We start from the raw sequence: 26,440 nt of genomic DNA, 5'->3' as shown, positions 1-26,440 counted from the left end.
GTAATGAAAACTTTTGTATTATCACCGCTTTGTTTTTCCTACATTCAACATTCTTCATCAACTCTTATTTTGTTTATGACTGTGTTTCATGGATCCAGACTCTAAAACTCAAGTGAGGTTGAGCAAGTTGAATTCATTGTACTTGACCGGACGAGACTTGACAGTATTTTTCTAAAAAAAAAACTTGTTATATATTTGACACGTTCAAGGAGCATAAAATCTCGCACCACTATTTTGCCGCCACTTTGCACTGAAAACTTGGTATTTACGTTCTTCCTAGTTGCATTTTCCTGCAATTTATGGAGTTTTATTAAAATATGGTTTAACATAACTGGACGGTAAACGGGTAAACGGGAACAAGTCAAGAATTCACTTTTTGCAGGAGAAACAAAAAAACTCTTAGATAAAAAATTTAATTTAAATACTTAAATTTTACTTGCATTATTCTTTTATTTACCGAAATTATTTACCAACATAGTTGCCAATGATTAAAAATGCATTACATATTCTAAGTATACTTAAGAGTTTAAGTGACTTGTTGACTTAAAACAACCAAAATGTGACTTGTTAACTTTTTGCCCGGAACATGAGTCTGAAAACACTGGGACGAGAGGCCAGCGGCATGCCGACTCACTTGGCGTGCCGGTGCGCCTGGTTGGTCCGGGTGCAGCGCAGCGTGAAGTACTTGGCGACGAGGTGCAGGGCGTCGTAGAGCAGCAGCACCGCGCGGAACGTGGCGGTGGTGACGGCGCCCACCGGCACCCTGACGGCACTCACCTGGGCCAGCTCCTGGATCACGTGGCTGAGGTGCAGGCACGTGGCCCGCTCCTTGTCCCGGAGCTCGTCCCAGCGACCTGCGCCGCACAGCCGACATCACAGTGCGTGCGCGTTTCGTGTTGTTCTAATAATACTGCCTTGTGTGACTGTCACATCACTTCTTAGTTGTGTGAATTCATTTACAAGTGTATATCAAATACAAAATTAATTTTAATTATCTTCGATTGTCTTTATTCTTGTTATACTATAATTATGAAACTTGTTCATCTGTTAGTTGCCTGCTGTGTTGTCTTGTGTATACACATGTGCTATTATATAGTATTGCCCTCAATGTTATTCATTTTGTTTCATGTGTTTGTTTTGTCTATGTATTTTTTTTTTACGTTTATCGTGCCTACCACCCATGGCCTTATGCCGTCGGTAGGCATGTAACCAATTGATAAATAAAAATAATTAGATTTACAAGATTTAAATGTATGAGATTACTAAAAGAGATGTAAAATAACTTCGGAGTATTTTTAAAATTTTATTTTAAGATCTCCTTTTTATTAGAGGTAATCTTACAGTTTAAGTCCTTTTTGGTGAGTGAATTGTAATCTTATAATTAGAGCTGTGCTGATACAAATCAGTAGAAGCCAATTTCGCCAATATATTTAGTTGAATCTGCATTCCTGCTGATTCACGATACGCTTGTTAATATTTGGTCGATATTATTGCAAAATGAAAGTGCCTGTCATAACCTAAAAATCCACCACAACCCCTTTCACTTTTCATACTACTAAAATACTTTGAACATCATTTCTTATCTACGTGTGCCTGCCGTACATATAAAACTTAAACATCCTATGTTTTAATAACGTTCTTAAAACTAATACATTGTACATAAATATGTCACCAGTACGGTACAGATAGATAAGAACAAAAACTTGCATTATTTAGAGGATGGCTACCACTACAAACAACGGAAAAAAATCAACTGCTTGAAATGCAAAGAAATGTTCATATCGTGACAAGAGACATTTTTTAATTGACTTACGTAAAGTTATTAAAATTGAATAAAAAAAATAATAACCAAATAATATAGGACTTTACATAACTTAAATTGTTAAATTACTTTAACTGTTTCCCATGCAAAGCGACCACATGAAGTGGATTTCCATATAAATGTTCGGTACCTTAAATTTTCACCACCGCACGCGTTAAGATGGTATTGAAATTCCCGTTCTTGATTTGTAAAGGTGTAAAGTTTTGTAATTTTGCCCATTTTTAACTTCATATTTTGTGAATCATAATATTTCATGGTTAGTTGGTTACCTATTATTAAATAATCTTATTTTTAGGGGTGTGCGGGAATAGGTTTTTGTACTGCGGGAAATTTTCGGGAAAAATAAATTATTCCCGCGGGAAACGGGATGGGATCGGGAAAATTAAAAAAAAAACAAATTGTTAATTATAATATGAGAAGATGGCCATTTAAACGTTTCTTGCAAAGTAAGTTTTTCTTTTTGCTGCTATTTCTTTTGTCTGCTTCACTTGCCATTTTTTCAGCGGCGACTTCATATTTTTTAGCATACTCAAATTCTTTTTTATTATAGCCAGACGTGCTACCATGCTCGCATCTAAAAAAAATTTTCACACGAGAGACACTTTGCCAGGGATTAACTGTCTGTCAAACGTTCAAAATACTTCTAAACACTTTTAGGTTTACATGTAACAAGCTGATCGGTTGCGACATCCATTATTTGTAGGCTGCTAGTTTGTTTTAATATACAACGGCATCGAAAATAGGAACAGATACTTTGCACAAGCCTTAATAACGTAACGTCAGCCGACAAAGCCCGCCAAACTAAACAGTAAACAACTATTTTTTTCTTCCAAAGCAAAATCATAGATGTTTAGATACTCGTGAGCAGTGGTGTAAAACTACGTGATTTCATATTTTTCAAAGTGCCAACACAGTTCTCTACATCGCCACTGCTATCAAGTAATGAGAACGGTTACGCTTCATTATGTAATGCAAGTCTAGTATTTCTTATATCTTTGGCGAAAAGGTTGGATTGCGCATGTGTTTTGTTTGTGTCTAAGGACACACAGTGGTTTTAGGTTAAGTATTCGATGGTGACGGCAATAACGTTATATAACTGACTATTCACGTATCTTGCAAATTTGTACCCTTGAAAAATATATTTATAAACGCATACAATATTTAAGGTACTCCATGTACGTTTTTTATATTCCAATTAGATATGTGTAAACGATTATCATAATTCACTGCACACCACAGCTGTCGTTACGATCGGCATACATTTAAAAGATGTTTTGCGTTTAAATAGTACGGAAACCCGTTAAAAATGTACGAATCCAAAAAAAAATATTGTTGTAAAAACAGTTTGAATTGATAGAAAACATTTTCACATGATTAGTAAATATTTGCAAATTTTTAAACAATTTCCCGAAAAATTCGGGAGTAATAAAATTCCCGCCCGGCATTTCGGGAAGCCTATTTTCCCGACTTTTTTCCCAAAGCGTCGGGATCCCGCACACCCTTACTTATTTTATATACCGTATTTACTCGTGTATAGCGCGCCCTCGTGTATAGCGCGCACCACGATTTTTGCAACTAATTCCAAAGAAAAAAAAAATTGAAATTTTTTTTTCCCATAAATAAATTTTACTAAAATTTTGTGGTACCTGATTATTTAAATTGATGTGTGGTGATGCGTCAGGAAAATACATAAACTCTGCTGTCTAAACGGAAGATAATGAAGCGCTATATCGCCACAACTGGTACGTGGGCGGGCGGGAGGGAGGAAGGGAGGGAGGGAGGCGTGCCGCGCTACGTTGCTAAGCTGGCGCGGAGAACTATATGACTCACCGGTGAGGAATGGAGGAAGCGAAGAAGTTGGCTGGGGGGGGGGGGGGGAACTGGTGACAACATTCTCTCTTTCTCTCTCTCTTTTTACTAGCTTCTGAGCTGGCTTTCTGTAAAGGGGGGAGGTCTAAAAATAAACAAGAGACCATGATGTGCGAGCTTGCGCGCGCGTGTGCGTGTTTGTGTGTGAAAGAGAGGCCTTGTTGCTTGTGCGTATGTGTGGGGGCTGGCCAGAAACGTCACCCGTCACCCGGCAGTTAACGACTTCCACTCCTCCCCGCCTCCCCCCCAAACTTTTTTTTCCCGTGTATAGCGCGCATCCTTATTTTTTTCCTTTACTTGAGGGGAAAAAAAGGGCGCGCTATACACGAGTATATACGGTAATTACATATTAAATAATTAAATTTTCCAGCCTCCTCCATTAGTAAATTCACGTTTCAATAAGCTACTAACAGGTCGTCAACAAACAAATGAAAACAAGCTAAATATGTATACGACTTATAAAAAAGAGGGGTTAAGTTTAGTTTGTCAACTAAAATACATGTGCATTTGTACTTCATGCTTTTCTTAGAATGAGGTGTTTTGGGCTATTTAGTAAATTTATAAATATATTTTAACCAAAATGTGTTTTCTCTTTTATCGGTTTGGAATCTATGAATCAGCAACAGTTTTATAGGCATAATGGCAAATTGACAAAATTTTGTGAATCGGTACATCTTTACTAATAATTAAAACATGTTTTACACTTAAAGATGTCTTACTACACTTAAAGATGTCTTACACATACGGTAGCATATGATAATTGAGATCACCTTAGAATTGAGGTTTGAAATGTTTTGTGTCACCCTACAATTGACAGTATCAATATTTCAAGGCATCCTAAGCACAAGAAGCCATGGACATCTAACATAAGTTGTGAAATAACCATTTAAAGGGTAGGATGTTTCAACACCATAGTTTACATTTTTCATTCATTGTACTATATTATTTTATTTTTCACCCTTGATAACTAGATTCATATTAGAGGGATATATTTGAAGTAATCTCTAGGATTCAAATTCGGGATATGGATTTAAAAAAATTGGGTTCTTACCCATCATTAGATTTCATATAAACTAAATGAATATTCGTTAGACACTTGAACATTCACTTAACTCCAAAATATTTGTATCATTGACTTTCATTCAAAGAATTTATCAACATTCAAAATAGTTTCAAATTTTTTTAATATAAATACCACAACAAAATATTTGCACAACCCTACGAAGGACAGATCACTTGAACTAATCTGTAGAGCTGCTGTGATGCTATGATAATTAATACAGACAAACTGTAACTACCTGTGTCATCGCACACCGTCACGCCAGACTTCATCTGCGAAGTGCACTGAGCTTTCAGCCAGCTCACTGTCCATTTCACATCGTTAAGGGTATGCATGATCCAGTTGCACAGCATCCCATACGTGTGCACTTCAACTGCCTTGGAGATCATCCTGAAGGTGGGTCCATCTGTTGCTGTTGGCTCCTAGTCGACAATAATCATACAACACACTACACTTAACATCATCCAACTCACTTAGCAATACTTGCAGTACTTGATAAGTGTTGAAAGAAGTGGCTCATTGAAAAAGTGAATGAACCAACAATTTTTTTTTCCCCCAGAATCTACAATTTTGTAATGTTATTTTTCCTAACAGCATTGTGAGATTACAGGTATATAGTACTTTACCTTTAAAGTTTTACACAATATTATTTCTGCTTGATGATTATATTTGCCTACCAATTTGCCATGTTGATGTCTGAACATAGAATCAAGCATTAGATTCCAAACACCAGATGGATGTGAATTTTAATCTTTACATCTGATGACATGCAAAATTGTTGTGTGCTGTGTGAATAAATGTGACTCAAAACAATGTGTTTCGCCAGTTTTTTGCCTTTAATTAATGGTTTGCATTTATGTTGGTTGTGTGGGTTTTCTTATAATTTTCTTGAGAAGTCTAGGTCCGTTCTGCAGCGTCTAGCCTTTTGCAAATCTAGGTAATCACAACTTCACAACTAAAGTGAACAGTAAACCAACTGTTGGATTGCAACATTTTAATTTCTCTCAAAATGAATTAATATTGAAATGTAATGGTTGCCACATTAGAATCACAGGGCAGTGTTATAACAAGTTGGTGAATTTAATTTGTATGCTAGATGTAGGCCTGTACAAATATTAAATTAGTTGGAATTGAATTGAGTACGAATATTAAAACTAAAGAATTTGAATAGTTAAGAGTCTAGAAAATAAGTTTTTTTTTCTAACATTTCGATGGTAGTTTGATAAGAAGTATTTTAACAAACACTTGTACATGGTTTGGTGCAACAGCAACAATAGATATTTCGCATTAATGGTTACAAAAGTAGCATTGCAGTATACAAATCTCCTGACCGTCGCAACGAGGTTTTTCCGGCGAAAATTACACCAAGGGAAAATATCTCAGTGTCTGGTGACATAATTTTTAACCAACCACAAAAATGGCAGTGTACAACTCACGTCGCCGACCGTGCCCCGGGAAGAGCACAGGAACCTGGCCATGTTCGCCAGCAGAGGACCTCGCAGCTTGCAGCGGTGATGCAGCTCCAGCAGCAGCGAGACGGCTGCCTTCGCCGCCTGCACGTTGCTCGTCTCCTTGCTCTCCACCAGCTCCGTCATCCACACGTACATCTGGACGCACACAATGGTCGCTCTTTCACTTGCAACCACAACCACCCTCCCACACCAAGCAAATACGAGGGATGACAAAAAAAATAATCTACTCAGGGACACATCTGATCTTTTGAGTTCGGCTCAATTGTTTTTCCATAACATGTATTAGTTTGCATTTTCCAGATCTACTATACTGAATGTAATTTTTTTTAACTTTGGTACCAGAAAAAATGAGATAGTAGCAATCATATTTTCAATAATTACTTTTCAAGAAATTAAAAATGTGTTTAAATATAATTTCTATGAGATATTATTTTAAAAATCCAGACACGACCTTTAGCTGGAAGGTATTCAACGCCACTTAAAAACTTATTGTATATCCCCCCCCCCCTCCACCCTAAAAATATTCACGTGGAGCTGGGTCTACCACTGCTGGTAACACAAACACTGCTAAAAAAATCTTTTGTTCAACAGTTTGTTTGGGCAGTTTCCTTGGAAAATAGTCAACCACTGTAAACTTTGCAAAACCAATAGGTACAAATCAGTGTGTGTGGGATACAATACGTATAACTTTAAACTGATTCCAAATCAGGAAGTAGATGAAGATAAAATGGACCAAACCATTTCCTATGGTGTATAATGTTAATAAATTACTAACTTTTAAGAATCACAAAAGTTAGAAAAATAATAACGCTAAAATAAATAATTGCTTTATTTATGTGCTATAACTATAAGTTGTACAAAAAATTCTGGTTTGTAACTTATGTTTTGTTTTATAATACATGATTTGTTGTTCTTTTTTTTAATATAGTTGGCTCTCCCACACCACGGAGGACCAAAACTAATATACATACCTGCTCCAAACTCTTCCCTGGTAGTTGTCTGGCAATAAGAGTAAGCGTTTGAATCAACAACTGGGTGGATTTTTTCAGTTCCGGCTCCTCCTCCCCTTCCTCTAGCTCCAATGACTGCTCCAAGAGCACCTTGTAGCGCTCAATCAGGGCACCTAGCTGATCATCCAGAACTTGCGAAGAGTTTAAACCTGTTCCGAGTACACGATTGTTCAACATGCGCAAGAAAAAATAACTGCAATACTTTACTTTTAAATAAAACTTTTTTTTTTTTTTTTTTTTTAATTGTCAACATTTACCTGTAAGAATTAAAAGTCACTGAAAGTAGTGGCAAATAGTAAGGAGCTGAAAAAATTATAATCTATTATTTTGAAACTAGCATTTTTAAAACAACTTATTTGAAACTTAATATTTACATTCTAAATGTTTGAAAAGTACACATTCATATAAATAAATGCCTACTAAAAAAAATTCTAATTCAGTTTAGTACAAAAACATGTAATTAATAAATAAAATTACACTATGTAAGTATTCTAGAAACTTAATTTGTGAAACAACCATTTAAAGGGTAGAATGTTTCAACACAGTAGTTTATTATTTTTTTTATTTTATTTATTGTGCATTATTTTATTTTCGACCCCTTAATCCTAGTTTTGAATTCAAGGGGTATAATTGAGGTACTCTCCAGGATTTAGATTCAAGAAAATTGGTATTTGACCCCATCACTACTAAAAATTAATTTTTAATTTTAGAAATCAGAACCAGATTATAATTTATTACTTTTCTTTTCCAGTATAATGTGCCATGAAGCCTTTTAGTACATTATTTTGTTATATTCATCATATAAAAATCCCCAGTTATGTTGATATTTTGATCTATTTTTGTTCTTTAAAACTACCGAATTTGTATGGATGAGCCATCTAATACGCATTGCCCTGCAGAACTGAACAGTTTTTAGGTCCTAACTTGGAGTGTTAGGTACATTAAAGCATTAGACTGCATTCAGAATGATCAGGCTCAAATCCTGATTTCAGTTTTAAATGGCCTACGAAAAATTTATGAAGGCAAATGCCAGGATCATAGGCTGTAACTGACTCCTCCTCAATTTCCTTCCATTATGTTTCTGTCTGTAGTAGCCTCACAGTCAACAAGACATATAAACAGAATTCTATCTTAATCATCCTTTATAACAAACTGACTGGCAAAAAAAAATTTCATGCACTGCTGATTACAAGATATTTAAAATAAAATAAAAAATTGTGACTGTGTTACGTAGTGCAGTTAATGCAGTTTCTTGGTGTGTTTAAAAAATTTAATATTACGTATTACTATTAATGGAAACAAAATCACCACTTACCAATTTCTGCAAGAAATTTTGAGCAGGTAGATTTCAAGTGGGTGAACACTGTATGGAAAATTTCATACAAGCACTCAATAGCAAGGGCTGCTGTTATGTAATCAAACGCAGCCGTCTCATCTAGTTTGGTAACAAAGTTTTTGTACAGCAACCTGTGAAAAAACAGTTACAGACAGTACACACAAACATTTTCAATATCAACTATAAAAAAAATATTTTCATACTACGAATCATTTTGCAAGAAATATATGTATCTCTAATTCTCTACCCACTAAATTCCAGTCAAAGATGTAGGTATACAACTTGAGAAAACCAGATCTGTGTATGCATCATCATTTTGAAAGCTTTGCCACACTAATGAAAAATATTGTGAATCATCGATGGAAAAACACAAAATAAAAAATTCCCAATGAACCTGTAATGAATTTCCAAAATGGCCTCAATTAAAAAACCAATTACATGACCCAGAAATTTACGGCTGAAGGTAAAGTGTATAGAGTTTCATATTATGCTAGTTGTGAATATTGGAATATTGTGAAACAAACAATCAAGGAGCTGAATGTCTTAACACCTTATTAAAAATTTACTTTTTTGACTCTTTGAGGTACTGTTTTGGATTTGAATTTGAGATTCAGATTCGAGACGATTGGTATTCGACCCATGACTATGTTGAACACTTTAGTTGAAATGTATGAAAATGCCAGAGGTCGACCACTTTCAACCACCATATCCCCACACCAACATAGCACCCTACACGCGACCATTATAGTGCACGATGGGAGACTCGAGGTTACTACCACCCTCTCCGTGAGTAGTTGTGCTGCAAGGTGAAATAAATGGACACACACACACAAACACACTCACAAATATATCATGCATGTGTGCCAAAGTAAAACCGCAACACAAGGTAAAATTTAAATTTGAAAGTATGCCAGTATCAAAAATAAATTAAAGCAATGCAAACAACGCAACATAGTTTTTTTTTTTTTTAGGGATTTTCCAGCTGGGGCACTCTCAAGTAGCCTATAGTAGCATCAGTAACATGGGGTTTTGTTTTGATACTTAAAATGTGTAATATGCCAAATTTCAGTAATTTTATATTTTTGTTTGATATTAATAAATTGTAAGAATGATAGCTACAAAAAATTAAATATTTTTACAAGAAAACATACAAAAATATAAAGCCACAAAATCTTGGCTCTAGTACTGGTATCTCCTCGTACACACCTGCCACACTTGGTGATCTCTGCAACCACCGGACTGTTCTTCATCTCGGCCGGCTTGAGCGCCTGGAACTGTGCGGTAAGGCTGAGGATCGCCTGCATCACGTACCGCCAGAAATGTCGCTTCCCTTTCAGCTCGTTTGCAGCCTCTGGACACGACCAGCTCACGGGTCCACTAAAGTGCAGAAACAACTCTGCAGCGCAACCAACTAAACAGTAGGTACAGTACTCTTTAAAAAAATAATTTATCCACTTGTAGCAATATGAACGTAACACTATAAACTAACAATTAGATTAGATATTAAAAATAATTTATTTCTTCAATATTATTTACTGATTTAACAAGTGGGACTCATTAACAGAGAGTTTGAATGAAAATAGGGTAACAAATATGAAGCCAAGAAGATTTATTTAGAAGTTTTTGTTTTTGGCAACATAGTAATAACATACATGCATTTTGCATCAATTTTTCTTGGACTCCTGTGAAGTGTAAAAAATATGCATATTAAAAGGTTGAAAAAAAATATTTGGTATTGAAGAAAAAATTAATATTTTCTAATATTGAATTTGGAATTAAAATGGAACATAAAAAAAATAGAAGCCTAACACCATTATACTTAACCATACTTTCAAAGATAGCAGCACTCATGTCAAGTTTTCATGTTAATAAAGATGGATGCAAAATTAAAAGGTGTAATGTAATGAATAATTAAAATTCATAACATTTAGATACTAGATCTTAACACAGTACTGGGTATGTAGCTTGTTAGGTTGAAAATACAACCTCCTAAATATGAATGATGCATGAATGAAAGTTAATAATTTGCCCCCAATGAAAAACTACTTTAGGTGACTGAAAAGTAAACAAAAAATAATAATTTATAGGCTATAGATACAAGTAACATTGAGAGTACACTAAAGCAATAAAATGATCTTACAAAAACTTCCAACATCCATTATTTTTCTGATCTCTTAAATTATAATTATTACCGACCAAATCTGCAGCAAATTCTAAATTTGATTAAAAAAAACTATTTTCATAAATTTAGTAGTATTTCTTTGTGAGAAAAAAAAATAACATTAAGTCCACGTGTGTATTTTGCTCAAGCTGATGTAAAACAGACCAATCTCACTCACAGCTTGGAGGAGGGGGGAGGGGGAGGCATCACTATGTTCCCAGAAAAAGGTTTTACCACATTATATATTTTCTCATTAAAGAATAGAAATTCCAATAAATATGAAATTAAAAACTGAAAACTTTGAAGAAAAATTACTTAATAATCTTTAAACATGTGCAAAAACTCTAAATAATCAAATGCGAAAATTTGACATTTAGCACTTGCTGACTAAGAAGGGAGGGGGGGAGAGAGAGAGAGAGAGAGAGAGAGAGAGAGAGAGAGAGAGAGAGAGAGAGAGAGAGAGAGAGAGAGAGAGAGAGAGAGAGAGAGAGAGAAAAGTATTTATTGTTGCAGCTATACATCAAATCAAAATTAAAAACAATGAAATAAATCTACCTTTCAATTCTCAGCTGCTCAATACCTCCAATAATAAATGTAATGAATTATCAAGGAATGAAATTAAAAAAAATTATTAAAAAATATTTAAAAAAAATTAAAATTGAAAACAACAAAGTCCTTCTATGAACCGTGTAAGCAAATTTTGAAGCCCATACTAACAGAATAAACCATAAACTGTAAGTAATGATAATGACTTACCTTTGAAAGAGCTCCAGCAGTCTGTTTGCGGACTCGAAGCTCAAAATGGACGATGGCAGCTTGAAAGGCGTACTCCTGGCGGAGGCAGCGTCCACCCCAGACCCACGCTTCCTCTTCCCCGGCTGCGTCTCATTGTTATCCACTTTCTTCGAGGACTTTGTGCTGGTCTAGCGGACAGCATCAACATTCATACCCATAACACAACAGCCGACAACGGCTAATGCCTAGAAACTAAATTTTATGGATTTATTTTTAAAACAATTTCGCTTTTAAAACAAAAGTTTTTGGTGTTAATGTTTAAATTTTTATACAATTTTTTTTTAATATGTATTCTTAAAGATAGTGACATATATATAGCAAATATGACACTAAAATGTTTCTTAACCCTTGCCTTAGTTCACCAAATTTAACACATTCTGACTGATACATGATACAATTTTACAATATAACTTGTAGTAAGCATGACTAATGCAGACGAATGCAAAATAAAAATAAATTATCCAGTGTTTGTGAGTTTAAAAATTTACTAACATCAGCAATGTAGATATGAGTTACTGATAGATAAGTAGAGACAAGAGTTGTTTTATTTTCAGGCCAATTTCAATTATTAAACAGGAGATTTCGGTGTTATTGTTTTTATTTTTTATGAACTCTGTTTATTCATAAAGATAGTACAAATACAACACTTACTTTTCAATGATACTTACTGTACCAAAACAGTGTCGTTTTGACTGATACATGATGCACTTTGACACTATAATAATTTGTATTAAAAGTATGTCAAACAACTGAGAACAATACAAATAAATCAGAAAGTATATGTGCATTTGAAAAATGTACTATATCATTATGTAAAAATTAGTTACTAATAACAGTTCGAATATAAAGAAATAAATTTTTTTCCAAATTATTTAGTACATACATTTTGGTACTACCTCCATGCTAAACAATTTACATTTACTGATTTTAATATATTAAAAGATTAAATTTTTTGAATCTGAGTTGAGTTTTGATTAATTATGGAAAATTACATTTTGGTGTTATTTGGCGTATTTTCATGCAGTTCGATGTTTTTTTCCCCAGTTTTATCGCAATTCACTATATAATCTTCTCCCTACTGATAAGAGATTCAAGCTCATGCAAAAAAAAAAAAAAAAAAAAAAAAAATTAAATTTTTTCAATCCCATTAGATGATACATTTTGGTACAAGTTTCTTGCTGAATAAATTACATTCAATGAATTTAATACATAGAAAGATTTAATTTTTGTAATTTGAGCTATGTTTTGTAAAAATGGTGATTCATTTCATGACTTTAGTTCCATTTCAGTTACTTTATGGTGTATTAATTTGCATTTGGATGTTACAATGTTCATCGGTGTTAATTAGGTTTTATCACAATTCAACACATACGTTATTTTGACCCTATGACTTAAGGAAATATTTATCTATATACTATATAGTTAACAAAGATTTTAATAGGCAATGACAAATAAGATAAAATACTAAGTTACAAATATAAAATATATTAAACATAATTCTAAAAAAAAAGTGAATTTTTTTTACAACAATACTCCAATAACTTCACAATTTAGCACAGCTGCCGGTGATCAATGAACGTCAAGTATGTACATAGAACAAACATGGTTACAATACTGAATACTGTACTTAACTGATAAGTGATAACAGTATAAAACAGTAATTAAAAAAAAAAAGATAGTGTTCCGCAATGTTTAATGAATTAGCCCAATGTGGCATAATCAGGAAAAACTGGTGCATTTACCTCCACTACCACTATCTTTTATTGGTCACTTCACCAACTTAAACATATAATATTAAAATGTACGTAGAATGTTGACTGTTCAGATGCCTTGCCCAAACTACAAGCACCAACTCACCTTAGTAAAGTCGACGATGCTGGAATAGCTGTCGTACAGACTGGCAATGGTACTCCCTTGGTCTCGGGAATCGACGCCCCACGAATCCACACAGTAGCTTATGAGAGCCTCGTACGTGTTCAGAACCATTCGCAACACCTCCTGCTTCCTCAGACTCTCGGGCAAGTTGTCTGCGAGGAAATCGGGAGGTCCCTGCACACAATACAATACACCTTCACTAGAATGAGCAAGCCAGGCAGGAAGTTTCATATTTTCTCGCACTGGTACACCAGATCCCTTATTTTCAGTATGAATGAAACAAAATCGAGAAGAGAGTAAGTGTATCCTCGAAAATCAAGATGAGATCTAACTACTATAACTGTTAAAATAACTGTCACTACAAAATTAATGTATTGTTGAGTCACTAACTAATTCTTCAGAAACTACAGCATGGAAATATTATATTTACTGGGGAGGAAAAAACTAAAAACCCAATTTTTCATTGATTTTCAAATATTCTAACTAATGAAAAAAAAAAAAAAAAAAAAAAAAAAAAAAAAAAAAAAAAAACCTTTGGCCTGATGCAAAATATTCACACAACTGAACATTATTTTTTATCATTCTTTTTAACAGCTGGTTGGAAAAAAGAGAGGGGAGGGGGGAAGATATCAGTGTGTCTGGTTGGGAAGAACAGTAGTGCCTGTTTACAAGAGTCAAGATAAGCAGTTAGCTGCAAATTTGTTTCCATTATTTTTTTTCTCCTTTTGAAATATAAAATTATTCTGAATGTGATGAAATGGAGAGAAAAAAATAACACTAAAGAAAATATTAAGTATACTTGTCAGTTATCAGTGTTATCAAATAAGTAGAGTAAAAAAAAAAGACATTGGGAGGTACCTACACTTAGTTTCTGTTTTGCTGTAATGGTAGGTCTTAAGCTTAACAAGACTCAATATAATCTAGATTTTATTTTATTCTGTAAAATTCAATTCTCTTTTATATGATATAACATCAAGTATTTATGATTATTATTTTTGAAATTGGTTTATTTAAAGAGCAGGAATACAGAAAACAACAGAAGCTTGGTATATTCTATTGTTTTTTTCCATTAAATGAATGCTACATGAGGCAACTATTTTTTGTCAGCCAGGCAGGAAAAAATAATTGCCATAACTGGCAGATAAACACCTCCTTCCCTGTCACTAAACTAGAGGTGAGGGTGGGTAGACATCTGGTTGGTCGCAGTGAACCATCTTCACTTTCACGCTGATGCTGAGTGATGTTTTAAAAATATGTGTTCAGCCTTTTCAGCAACTTGGTTGGTTTTCTATTCCCAGTAAAACATGGTTAGCTGATAAAAGGTGTTATTTATGTCTGTAAACAAACTCTATAAATCAGGCTTTTGTGCATTCTCAATAATTTACGAGACAAAAAATTATTCCAGAGATGAGGTCGAAAAATTTCGAATTGTTCTGAATGATGTCAAGTATGACTGTAACCTTTTTACGCACTTTAAGAGGCGTAGATCACTGCAAATTGATTAGTAGCAAAGAAGCTAAAAATAAAATTAACTGCCAACATATATCACAAAAATAAATTTGTGTGTAAAGAAATATCAAACTTATTCTAGTATTATGTATCTACAAGCATTCGTTGAGTGCACACAGCGAGAAATAACAAATACACATAAGCTTGCTAGAAAATAATGTTAATAAAATTTACGTGATTAACTACAATTATCATTAAAACATAGGCCTAAACATAAAAGTTAAATTACAAGGAAATGTTTACAAGCCATATTTTAGGTATAAAATTAAATATACTGTCTGTGAACTCACAAAATCAAAATCTTCCAGTTTGGTTTCCACCATGCGGGCACAGAGCGAATTCAATATCCTCTCGTGAGGTTCTGTGTCGATAGCCTGGGAGTCCAAGAGCTTGAACGCAGACATTCTCTGGTTCACGTACACCAGGTGAGCAAGGGGCTCCTGCAAACACAACGTTAATGAAACACAACGTTGTGCGCAAGCTGATTATTCCTGGTCGCATGAAACAGCAATACCTGAATAAATAATCATGCAGAGAGTTCAAACAAGGTTAAAAATTGCTGGACCCAAGCAATGTGGCACAACAGTAAACATTTGAATCTATCTGGAATATTCGGGAAGGCTTCTAGGAAAACTGGTTTTGTTTCTTTTTTCTTTTCTTTTTTAAAAACTCCAATCAAATATGATATTATCCATGACTATTGGATATTTTCGAATACCTGCACCTCTACTCCCGAGTTCAAATAGTGCTTCCACTTTTTCACATTTTCCCAAAAATCACTCAGGCAAATGTTGAAATGTTTCCTTCTAATAGCCATTACATATTATTACGGATTCCTTACCCAATTTTCCTGTTGTAAAAGTGAAACCACAATGAGCCTAATTATAAAACACCAAATTATACTAGTACAATTTGAGTAGCATCACTCATGTTTAATTGCTGCTTTGCCGCTTTGCTGCTTGATGGCTGTTTTGAAAAAAAATTTATCAATTTTTAAAGTGGACTAAGTACTGATGTAGCAGCAAACCACGTTCTGATTACCATTTTTGTTTTGCTGGGTGGATCTTTAGGTTTCACAATGTTAGTTATTAGTAATGAACAAAAACAAGGTGTGATTCCTTCTGAAATATAATTACTCCATACTGAGGAAACTTATAACAGATACAAGAGAATATTAACGTACAATATTAATTACATTCTTAAACAGCTCTCAGGTATGTTCAGAAAAAAAAAAAATTATGGGCCGGCCCTACATGAAATTATCAAAAGTTTAATTTACTAAAAATACATAAACCACTAAAAAAATACAAATATATTTAAATAATCCCAGTTGAGTTATGTAAAGTCCAGAAATTATGTTTGTATGATTAACTTTGTTTGATGGCGTAATTTAAAGAAAGTTCAAAAAAAGGTAGAACAATACAGTGGCGCTGGAGGTCGAGGCTTCGTTTCGGAGATCACGCGGGAACATGATGCCAGGGCGCTTGTGTCCTGTTGAGGAAGGGAGATGAAAATGCCAATTCGGCGTCCGGCTCTCGGACCCTGTCTGGAACAGTCCGAATCAAAACTGATCAGAACTTGTACACAGACAGTATACGGGGCAGAAAATGCCCGGAAAAGTTAAGGGGAGGTTGAGGAAAGTCGCGGATCGTCACTCACCAGACAGGGGAGTTGGCTTCTATTTACCGATGCGTCGCCCGCCAGGAACTGGAACACGCGAATGCGCGGGTGGATGCGGATGTTTTCTTCATTTCAAAAGAAATAATTTAAAAGAAAAATAACTATTACTCTTGTTCTAAGCAGACGGACTAAACTACTTGAAAAAGATTATAGGGATAACATCCCTGATTTAGGCGACTACATAGTCGGTTGCGGTCGGATGGAAGTCTTGCAGAGTCTCGTCGACTCGCCGATAATCAAACGATCCGTCTGCAGTCGCGACGCGAAGTGTCCCGCGGAGAACCGCGTCTCGTAATTAAAAGTAACTGTTCTATCAAAAGTGGTGGGGGGGGGGGGGGGATGGAAGTCCGGACCGAAAGGTTCCGAAGTTCCTAGAGTGGGCATCATAAAAAAACTCTGACTGATGTCTCGAAGTTGGTAGCACTGGCCGACCTTAGCGCTACCTGTTGAGAGGTGTCTGAAATAAAAAAGAATCGACTCGCCCAAGGCGTCTGCTTAAACCAAGGGTTAAAGGGGCAATCAGGTGCTACACTCTAGCGGCCAAGATAATACGTTACTGTTTCTGCCGCGAGATGTTGTGGGGTGGTCCATCTTGGCACACACATTTTTTATGCGAGTCGTCCTTGACGCTGGCCAACACTTGGCGGGGTTAACGGCAGGGCAATGCTCTGAAGGTGAATTCTCAGAACTGAAGGGGGGGAGTGGAGTAAGTGGGGAGGGGGCATAAAACGCAACGACGCTGGGAAAAAGCGTCCATGACGTGCTCTTCGAGGAGAGAACCTAATACGTATTCGTGACAGTAAAGGCTATGGTCAGCTCGTCTCTGAGAAATGGTAACAGCTCGTCCAGAGCTGCTGTATACAGTTTTAGTCATGAAGTGAAGTAACGTTACAGGCATGGGACGTGCCTGTAAGCGAGGGAAATGTTAAACTGGCTGCCAGCAAAGTATTAGATCTGCAAAATATCAGATACGTCCCTGGGAAAGGTGCTTCAGACTACTGGCACAAACATTAACTAAGGGGGATACACCAGCCTAACAAAGAGTAAATCATCCTTTAGAAACCAAATTATAAAGAAAAATAAAATTTCCAAAAATAAATTTAAAATTATAGTAAAATTAAAAAAAAGTGTCGAAATACCAAATTTACGGCACACTGATTAATGTGACAATGTTAATGTTATAAACCACACAATTAGCAGTGTTGACTGTGGTGCATGTATAAGAATGTGTGCATATTTATTTAGTATTATTCTAATACACACACACATGTAGTTGTTCGCTACTCTACAAACAAAAGTATAAATATGTATATGGTTAAATAACTTCTGTAATACTATAATATGGTTGGGTGCTGATGCTAAGATATCCACCTTAGAGCGCGCGCACACACACAAACGCGCGTGTGTGTGTGTATATATATATATATAAACTTTATAAAGCTAACAAAACACCACAGTGCTCATTCCTGTTACTGAGACTAAAAGCAAAATTAATTGAAATATTGTAAGTACTGACTGTTTCAAAAGTGTCATGTAAAAGACAAAACAAATGGTTTAAAAGAAATAAATGCAATGATTTAAATACTGAATTCAAAACTTAATTACTAATACGTATATAGGTATTTAATCTCATGGTTCTTAACATAAGTAATGATACAATTTTAAGTGATTTTTAATATCTTTACATATGAACTGACACTTAATTTGCATTTCAAAAATAGCAAATATTAAGTAGAACATTAGAACATTCAAACTGCACTGAAAAATGGTCTGTATATGTGAATAATACATCAAATAAATGTCTTAAAAAAATGTTTCAATGTTATTCAAATGACTTACTTTGTCTCTATTTGTTTTATCAAGAATGATTAAAATGAATGTATAGCCACAAGTTAAGTCTTTGAGCTTAAGGTCTTAATTCTCAGACCACTAGGTTTTAAATGACTCGACTAATGATGATAATTCAAGCGCAAATGGTATCCTTAATGACCACATACGTCTTTACGTTATGCACAAAAAAATTACATTGTATCTTAATGTGCAACATTAAAAAATGTTAATATCATATTGCTTTAGAATCATGTTCTTTATGTTACAAAATATATTGTCACGCGGTAAAATTTTACGTGTAGAGTTTTTTTTAATTTGGCTTTGTGCTTGTTCTGCTTTGTGAGCCCGCGTGAGTTCCTGACACTTGTTTGCGACACTCGGGCTTTGACGGTTGTTTTCCTGGCGCGGTAGATTGCTAGCACTCTCTGTTTTTCTGGGGCGGTGACGTGGTTCGCCGCCCGGGAGCCTGGCCAGCTGCGCGGGCGGTTGCGTCATCCTGTCCTGGAATCTCCGGGAGTGTTGGCTGCCCTGGTTGGTTACGCTGCGTTGCTGTTCGTGCGCGTGACGCGCTGGTGTTTGTCGCCACCAGGTGGCAGAAGTGCGAGTCTGGCATGACCGGTGGAGGGGGGGGATAGCGTCGGTTGGCGGAATGGCGGTTGGTTTGTGGAATCGCGGCCGGGATTTTTGTTTTCGCGTGGAGGGTTCTCGACGTGATGACGTTGTGAAGTGGATTTAATAAAAGGGGCCACCCTGGGTGCGCCGGGGTGGTTCTTCTCGGTGAGGTGCTGGAGGTCTGTCGGAGCCCCGGCCTGGCGGGTAGCTGCGTGCTGCCGTTCGACGGTGTTGTAAGTAATGGCGAACTCGTAATTTTCTTTCACCTCTTGTAACATCTGGGGGCGTATTTCAAACTTGGGTTAGGATGACTTAACGTTTTGATTCTTTCCAGGAGTGCAGGCAGTGTGTGGTATCCAGTAATGTAAACCTTCTTTCGTTAATTTAGCTTAAGGATGGGTCGAGGTGTGCGTTAAGAATAATCATGTTATTTTAAAAGGAAGTAATACTCGTTCTAAGAAGAGGATAAATTATTGTGTATTTATTTATTTTTATTGTTTGTTACCAGAGATATTTTGACATGATTGACTTTATTTAATTATTTAATTAGTTATTTATTTACTTTTGTGTTGGTCACAGTTTACCATAAATAAAACCTGAAACGATGTGGGATAAATAATACTTTATTTTCTTTCAGTCAACACCCTACACCCCCTGTCCTAAGGAGGTTAGACCATCCCTGTACCAGCTCTACTGCTACCACCCCCCCCCCCCCCCTAATGTTTATTTTGAAATAATAAGATGTTATCTTATTTTTTTTATTTTTGAGTGACATATTGTATATCACACAAAGACTCACTTCAATGTTGCACACATATGTGCTTATTACATAAGAAATAGCCCTGGTTAAAACACATGAATAGTTTGACTTAATACTTCAAAATATGACATATCCTAACTTTGGATGAATAAAATCACAATTCACATCAACAAATCTTGCTTGAACTAATTTTCTTTGTAGTCGAACCATTACTAATATTCCAATGTTTAAATTTTACACACAAGTCACTAGGTATTTCAGAGTTAATATACATATCTGGTAAAGTTCTACCTATTATATAAGTAACATTAATAATTTTGTGACATTTGCACAGAGTCTTTGCCACATAGAAAAGTTCAAACACCTCTCCTTTTCCCACACATATCAATATTAGGTAAAACAGTTACTGTAAATAAAATAAACAGTTTAACAACTCTGTAACTCTGTGGCAGTACTTATAGTTGTGCTTGATAGCTGATGCATCCACTTAATGCATACAGTAATAGGTATTTACGTATTATATTTGAAGGACGACAACATTAATAAAGAAGAGAAAATAAAATTTTTAAAATTTTAAATACCGCTCTTAAACAGCTGTAAAACCTAGTGAACATGACCAATAAAATTAAATGATGAGACTGTGATTTTAAGTTTAAAACAATTACTCGATAGACAATGCAGTGAAAGAGCACAACAAATAATTAATAAAATTATAACTAAATACATAGGTAATTAGCTAATTTTCTTCTTTTTACATGAACCACATGTTTACCTTAACCACTGTCTTCATTCCTTGCACAACCACAGCTTTATCAAAGCTAAGAGGTGGCAACTGTGCTTCATCAGACTCAAGATATTTCTCAAGCTGAGACCACAGCAACTCTTGCACAGCTGGCAGTAAGTTTGTGTTCTTGAAAACTGATGCATCACACAACCCTGAAAACATTTAAAGGTTAAGCAAAGTGTGTGCACGTGTAAAACACTATGTATTGTAGGTAGAGACAAGATTTTACTGTTTTATATTTTCAGGCCAATTTCATTTTTAAAACAGGAGTTTTAGGTGTTATTGATTTTAATTTTTATGAAATCTGTTTATTAAAAATTATAGCATATTACTGAACATATATAATCTTAAATGTTCTATTATAATAATTTCTCCATTTCTGTTTTTGATTGATTTTCATTGATAGATGATGCACATTTTCAATATGACAACTTGTAATAAGCATGTCTAACTTTTCAGAACAAATAAAATAAATCTGTTAAGAACTAATGTTTTTGAAAAATGTTCTAAAGTTATAATGTAATATAATTATAATATAATTAAATTGTAGCACAAACAGCATGCTAAATAAACTACTTTCATTGAATTTAATATTTAAAAGATCAGGTACGTATTTGTCATTAGAGTTAAGTTTTGTTTGAAAATGCTGATTAGTTTATTGAGTTTAATTGCATTTCGATGGTGTATTAACTTGAATGTTGGTGTTATATGGTATATTGACAAGCAGCATATAATCTTGTTCCTAATTATAGATCATTGCATCATAGCCTAATTTTACAATTTCCTTTCTCTTTAACTCCAATCTTTGGAAATAAATATAAAAATTTCCAACTAAACTTTGACAAAAAAAAATGGGTGTGTCACCATTGGAATCTGAAGTAAAATTTTAACTGATAAGAGGGATAGGAAATGTGTATGGTGCATAAATATCTGAAGCACATTTGCAAGTACATATACAAGTGTATGCAAGTGTACAATAAAGTGTGCAGGAAGTATCCAAGTGCGGAACTACGCGAGTATGCAAGTGCACAAGAATGCTAGTGTACAAGTTCACACATACACAAGTATGGAAATGTGCTATAATGCAAACATGCCAACAAGTGCTGCTGCTGCCATATTGTGTTTCCAGCAAGCAATTTGCTAGCACAAATATGATACATATTACCTAAGAACACAATGGAGGTTCACTATCATAAAAAAACCTGGCTGCAAAAAAAAAACTGCAAAGAAGATTACAGTTGCCTAACTCTCTACTCTATTCGTTATTCTGCCTCCTCCTTATTGCACTTTTAGTCTTTCGTTACGCTCTGATCTAGGCACACCCTACCGACTGTACAGAAGGTTCAGTCTAACACTGATACATAGGAACTATGCTTTATGGGTTTATTTTTTGGTCAATCTAGTTTTTTTTTAAACAGGAGGTTTCAGTGTTATTGTTTTTATTTTTTTGTATTGAATTTATTCTTATTAATAGTCTATTACTCAACTAATATGAAACTAAAATATTTCTCAATATTTCACCAAAATAGTCTTATTTTGACTGGTACATGATACACTTATACAGTAAAATCATTAATAAGTAGTTTTAGAAAGGAAAAAAATAAAATAAAAATTGTGTTTGAAAAGTGTGCCGATATCATCGATGTAAAATCATATTAGTTACGAAATGCACAAACAAAGTATGTAATATTATTTTTTTTCAATCCATTAAGTTTGGTACAAAATTCTTGATTACATTCAAAAGAATTATTGTAAAAGTTAAGATTTTTGTAATTTCAGTTAAGATTGGTCAAATTTCTTATTTATTTCATGTTTTTAGTTACATTTCGGAGCTAAATAGTGTACTAACTCGCATTTCAGGAGTTATACGCTGTATTACCGTGCTTTGTGGTGATATTTTGGTTTCATCGAAAGTCACCGTGCAATGACTTGATGTAAGCTTTTGGACATACGCCATTGCTAAAGCACATGTATGTCTGTAGAAGAAAACTACAAAAAACACAAAAGACAAAAACACAAATTAAGCAAAAAATTGCTGTTGTCAACAGGATATAAACACCACATAATATTCCATAACAGTCGCACCTGTGTTTTCGTACCATGTACGATTCTGCCTGAGGACGGGAGCAGATAGCAGTTCCCGAAACGCCGCCTGTTTGTTTTAGAAAACTATTGTGTTTGTTTCGTCTTTTCGTTTTGTCATGTTTTTGTCTCGTTTCAAATGTTGTGCTGAATTTTTTTTGGTTCAATATTTTTGTGCTGTCATCATTTGTGGTTTTTTTTTTCGTTCTCTTCTGTAATTTGGAAAACTATTGTGTTTGTTTCGTCTTTTCGTTTTGCTGTGTTTTTGTCTCGTTTCAACTGTTGTGCTGAATTTTTCGGGTTCAATATTTTTGTGCTGTCATCATTTGTGAGGGTTTTTTCGTTCTCTTAGTCCATTTTCTTTGTTTTTCTTTGTTTGTGACCATATTCCTGTTATGGAATATTATGTGGTGCTTATATCCTGTTGACAACAGCAATTTTTTGCTTAATTTGTGTTTTTGTCTTTTGTGTTTTTTGTAGTTTTCTTCTACAGACATACATGTGCTTTAGCAATGGCGTATGTCCAAAAGCTTACAAGTCATGCACTCCCATTGCACAAATCTTTCAAAGATAATATCACCGTGCAATCTTGTCCCTACCGACACAAGACTCACCTGAGTAGAGAATGATCTTCTCTGCTCCTTGCTTCTGGAACACAGTCTGCAGGATGTTCAGCACCTCCTGGCAGATTGAGCTACTGTCTGCACTCACCTGGCTGCTGTGCTGAGAAAACGGCGAATCCTGCACAACGAAAACAAACACAATACACATGCAATACATGGAAGCAACACGAGAGGGAGAAAAACGGTGGAAAGTTGTCACCCATTTTTTTTTTCAAACTTATATTTTAACTTCACAAAAATAATGTGAGTACAAAAGGAACATCTTTGTCACACTGACTATTGTCATGATTCCGGACAACACTGAGAGAAAATAATAAAAGAACAATGAAAATATATATTTTAATTATGCTAAAAATTTTCCACGTTGAAAAATAATACTGCGCATGACATTTACATCATCACATTGCTTGATATGCTGGTGGTGGTGGTGGAAGCGAACTGCAGTTATTATGCTTACAGTGTTATTAGGGCTGTGGTGAAATGGATTTTTCCAAATTTTGCAAATCTTTCAGTAGGAAAGAACTTTTCACATGGGAAATACAACAGGTTCTGAAAAGAAAAAAAAATTAGTGAAATTAACAGTGCTAACTAATTCTATAGAATCAAGGTAGTTCCTGAAATGTCCAACGCAACATAAAAAATGTACATATTAGGGTTTTTGGGTAGTTCGGAGGTGTTCTAAGTTCACACTGCTGGAGCAAAATACTAAATTTTTAAAATAAAAATTTTTTAAGTTTTGATTCGAACGTGAAAATTTAAGGTTCAGTTTGTAAATAAAACTTTACAGGCAGATACAGGATACAATTTGTGAAACAAACTGATGTAGAAATAAGCAGTTGTCCACCAATAATACTCATCTGTTCCTGAAAACCAGTCGCTCAACTGGAGATTATTAAATCTTATAATTGAATTAGTTCTTTCTGTGAAAATTAATTCTCTCTAATTTAAGATTGATTATTTTTTTTTTTTAAGTGTAAGAAAACTAGAGAAACTTAATATGTCATGTTTTATTTATCTGTCCTATGTATGCTGCTTGGGTAAAAGAAATTACCATTTTCTTGCAACCTTTTTTTTATGTCAACCCACTGGCAAGGATAATTGGCTGTCGAAATAACTGGCCACAGTTACTTCACTAGGGGAGTGGGGGGCAGACGTGCATTCAGTCACTGTGTATTATCTAAGTGAAAAAGATGTCATAGCATCTCAGGATACCAGAGTCCTTATTCCTTAGTGTAGGGTCTGATGTTTTCTAACAGATCTATAAAAGTTTCTTTTACCACATTTTTGTAACCACCAGATGGGCAAAGCATTGAGCACTGTTTTACAAACACTATAAAACCTTACTTATTTGCAGACAGTTATAACATTGTTAAAAATGCCAGAGCTCATGTTTTCGAATAACCATGATAAATCAGTACTTTTCCTTATTATTTTCCTCTTAACTTAAGTCGCTCGCTGTACATAATGAAAAAAAAAAAAAAAAACCTCCACATAAATAACCTTAAAATAATCTAGAAAATGTCAGGAATTGTTTCTTCCACCTGACAGTAAAATTAAAAAACCCTTAGGAATCCCAAAACAATTCCTGAATTTTGGAATCACATACAGTCCTAATTGTACATATCTACTACACATACTCTGTACAAGCAAATTATATGCATACAATACATATTTCAAAACATTTGTTTTCTTCCACTCACATAGGCATTATTTTTCATGGTAAGTGTATACTTATGTTATTATTATTACTTACAGCAACAAAAAAAAGTTGTTTATTAATTAATTTTTTTCCATTTTAATCATTTAAGAAAGTCAGAAGCAGATAGCAAGATATACAGCTTACATAAAAAATTAATTTATAATTAAAATCAAATTTATAATTAAAATCAAATCAATAGGCCTTTCATTTAATTTTGTTTTGCAGCATAATGATACAATATGAAAATTTACCATGAAAAACGAACAAAAATTAAATTCATACAATTTGAGAATTTGTATTCACACACGCAAATTACAGTGGCTAATACATATGTCAAATTTACTACTAAACTGTGTCTTAAAATTTGCTATCCTATCACTTGTGTCACAAAGAAAGACATCTGGCTCGGCTTAGTATACACTGGCTTTGTGATGGACACTTGTAATGAACAAGTAGCACACTGACTGTCTGTTAGCTCCAGAGCTAACTAACTCACAAGTGCTACAGACAGGAGACAGAACAGAGTTTTATCTGTCTAGGCAGTCCAATTGTTCGGAGCCCACTAAGTCATTTTATGGATATCCTGTAATGTCTAGAAACCTTTCCAAATAAGCACGATAAGAAGTGTTATGTTGCAAACGCAATGCAATACACAACAATGAAAATAAAAAAATAGTACATGTGAGCGAGTCTATTAGTACTTGCCATAGATGTGTAACATCTAACCATGCAACAAGCAAATTCATGTGTTCTTATGTTGCAAATAAACTTACAATATGAAACTCGAACACAAAATTTAACATAGAACTCTTTAAATTAATAAAGAGCATTATAAATATAAGCAAATAGTGTTTTCAACAACATTTCTCAACATGAATAACACGTAGCTTCTGCAACCGCTGCTAGAATTTTTGTCAAAGCAGTTACATCGATTATCGAGTCATTTGATTTGCAGACCGAAATTTAAACTATACAGTAGACTCATGATTATCTGGGGTATGACTGGCAAGAGGTCCACGGATAATAGAAAAACACAGTTAAAGCAATGTAAAACAAAAATTGATTGAAATTTTTTCATCCCGACTATTTAGACAAACACTGTAATACTCGTCTCTCAATGTAACACCCTAATATGTTTCAGTAAAACAGAGCGCTAATCAAAACATAGTCACATATGTTTTTCTACAAGAGAGTATTTTAATCAAAATATTTGGTTTTACAAATAAGAAAGTGTGATTGCTGACTACCAATTTAATCAAGACACTACTCCCGTTTGAATTAATTTATAGTACTAGTACGTATCTAAATACATTTGAAGTACTTTAAATAAATGTTGAATAACATTTAGAGATTAGAAAACCTAAAATTAAACTTAAAAATTCACTGTATTAAAAAAAAGTATCGCATTTGCATAATAGGGCTTGGGCATAACATATTTTTTTTCCTATGTAGGCACTACCA

The 26,440-nt window shown here is 34.5% G+C and overlaps 1 protein-coding gene across 1 annotated transcript in view; it reads right to left on the bottom strand.

Annotated features, from left to right (window-relative positions):
* The window catches only part of LOC134530208 (Fanconi anemia group I protein homolog), a 48,672-nt gene that overhangs the window by 4,857 nt on the left and 17,375 nt on the right, over positions 1-26,440 (bottom strand). The window contains exons 11-21 of the mRNA XM_063364874.1: positions 23,272-23,398; positions 20,564-20,727; positions 15,200-15,349; positions 13,383-13,574; positions 11,487-11,653; positions 9,776-9,946; positions 8,549-8,700; positions 7,195-7,382; positions 6,188-6,358; positions 4,990-5,173; positions 635-854 (exon numbers count right to left, since the gene is read on the bottom strand). Of these exons, the coding sequence (XP_063220944.1) occupies positions 635-854; positions 4,990-5,173; positions 6,188-6,358; positions 7,195-7,382; positions 8,549-8,700; positions 9,776-9,946; positions 11,487-11,653; positions 13,383-13,574; positions 15,200-15,349; positions 20,564-20,727; positions 23,272-23,398 (1,886 nt within the window). The remainder of the gene's footprint in view (positions 1-634; positions 855-4,989; positions 5,174-6,187; positions 6,359-7,194; positions 7,383-8,548; positions 8,701-9,775; positions 9,947-11,486; positions 11,654-13,382; positions 13,575-15,199; positions 15,350-20,563; positions 20,728-23,271; positions 23,399-26,440) is intronic.

This window comes from Bacillus rossius, chromosome 3, assembly GCF_032445375.1.
Source record: "Bacillus rossius redtenbacheri isolate Brsri chromosome 3, Brsri_v3, whole genome shotgun sequence".
Classification (NCBI taxonomy): Eukaryota; Metazoa; Arthropoda; class Insecta; order Phasmatodea; family Bacillidae; genus Bacillus; species Bacillus rossius.
The sequence above is the reverse complement of the archived record's forward strand: the minus strand, read 5'-3'. Positions and strand labels throughout refer to the sequence as shown.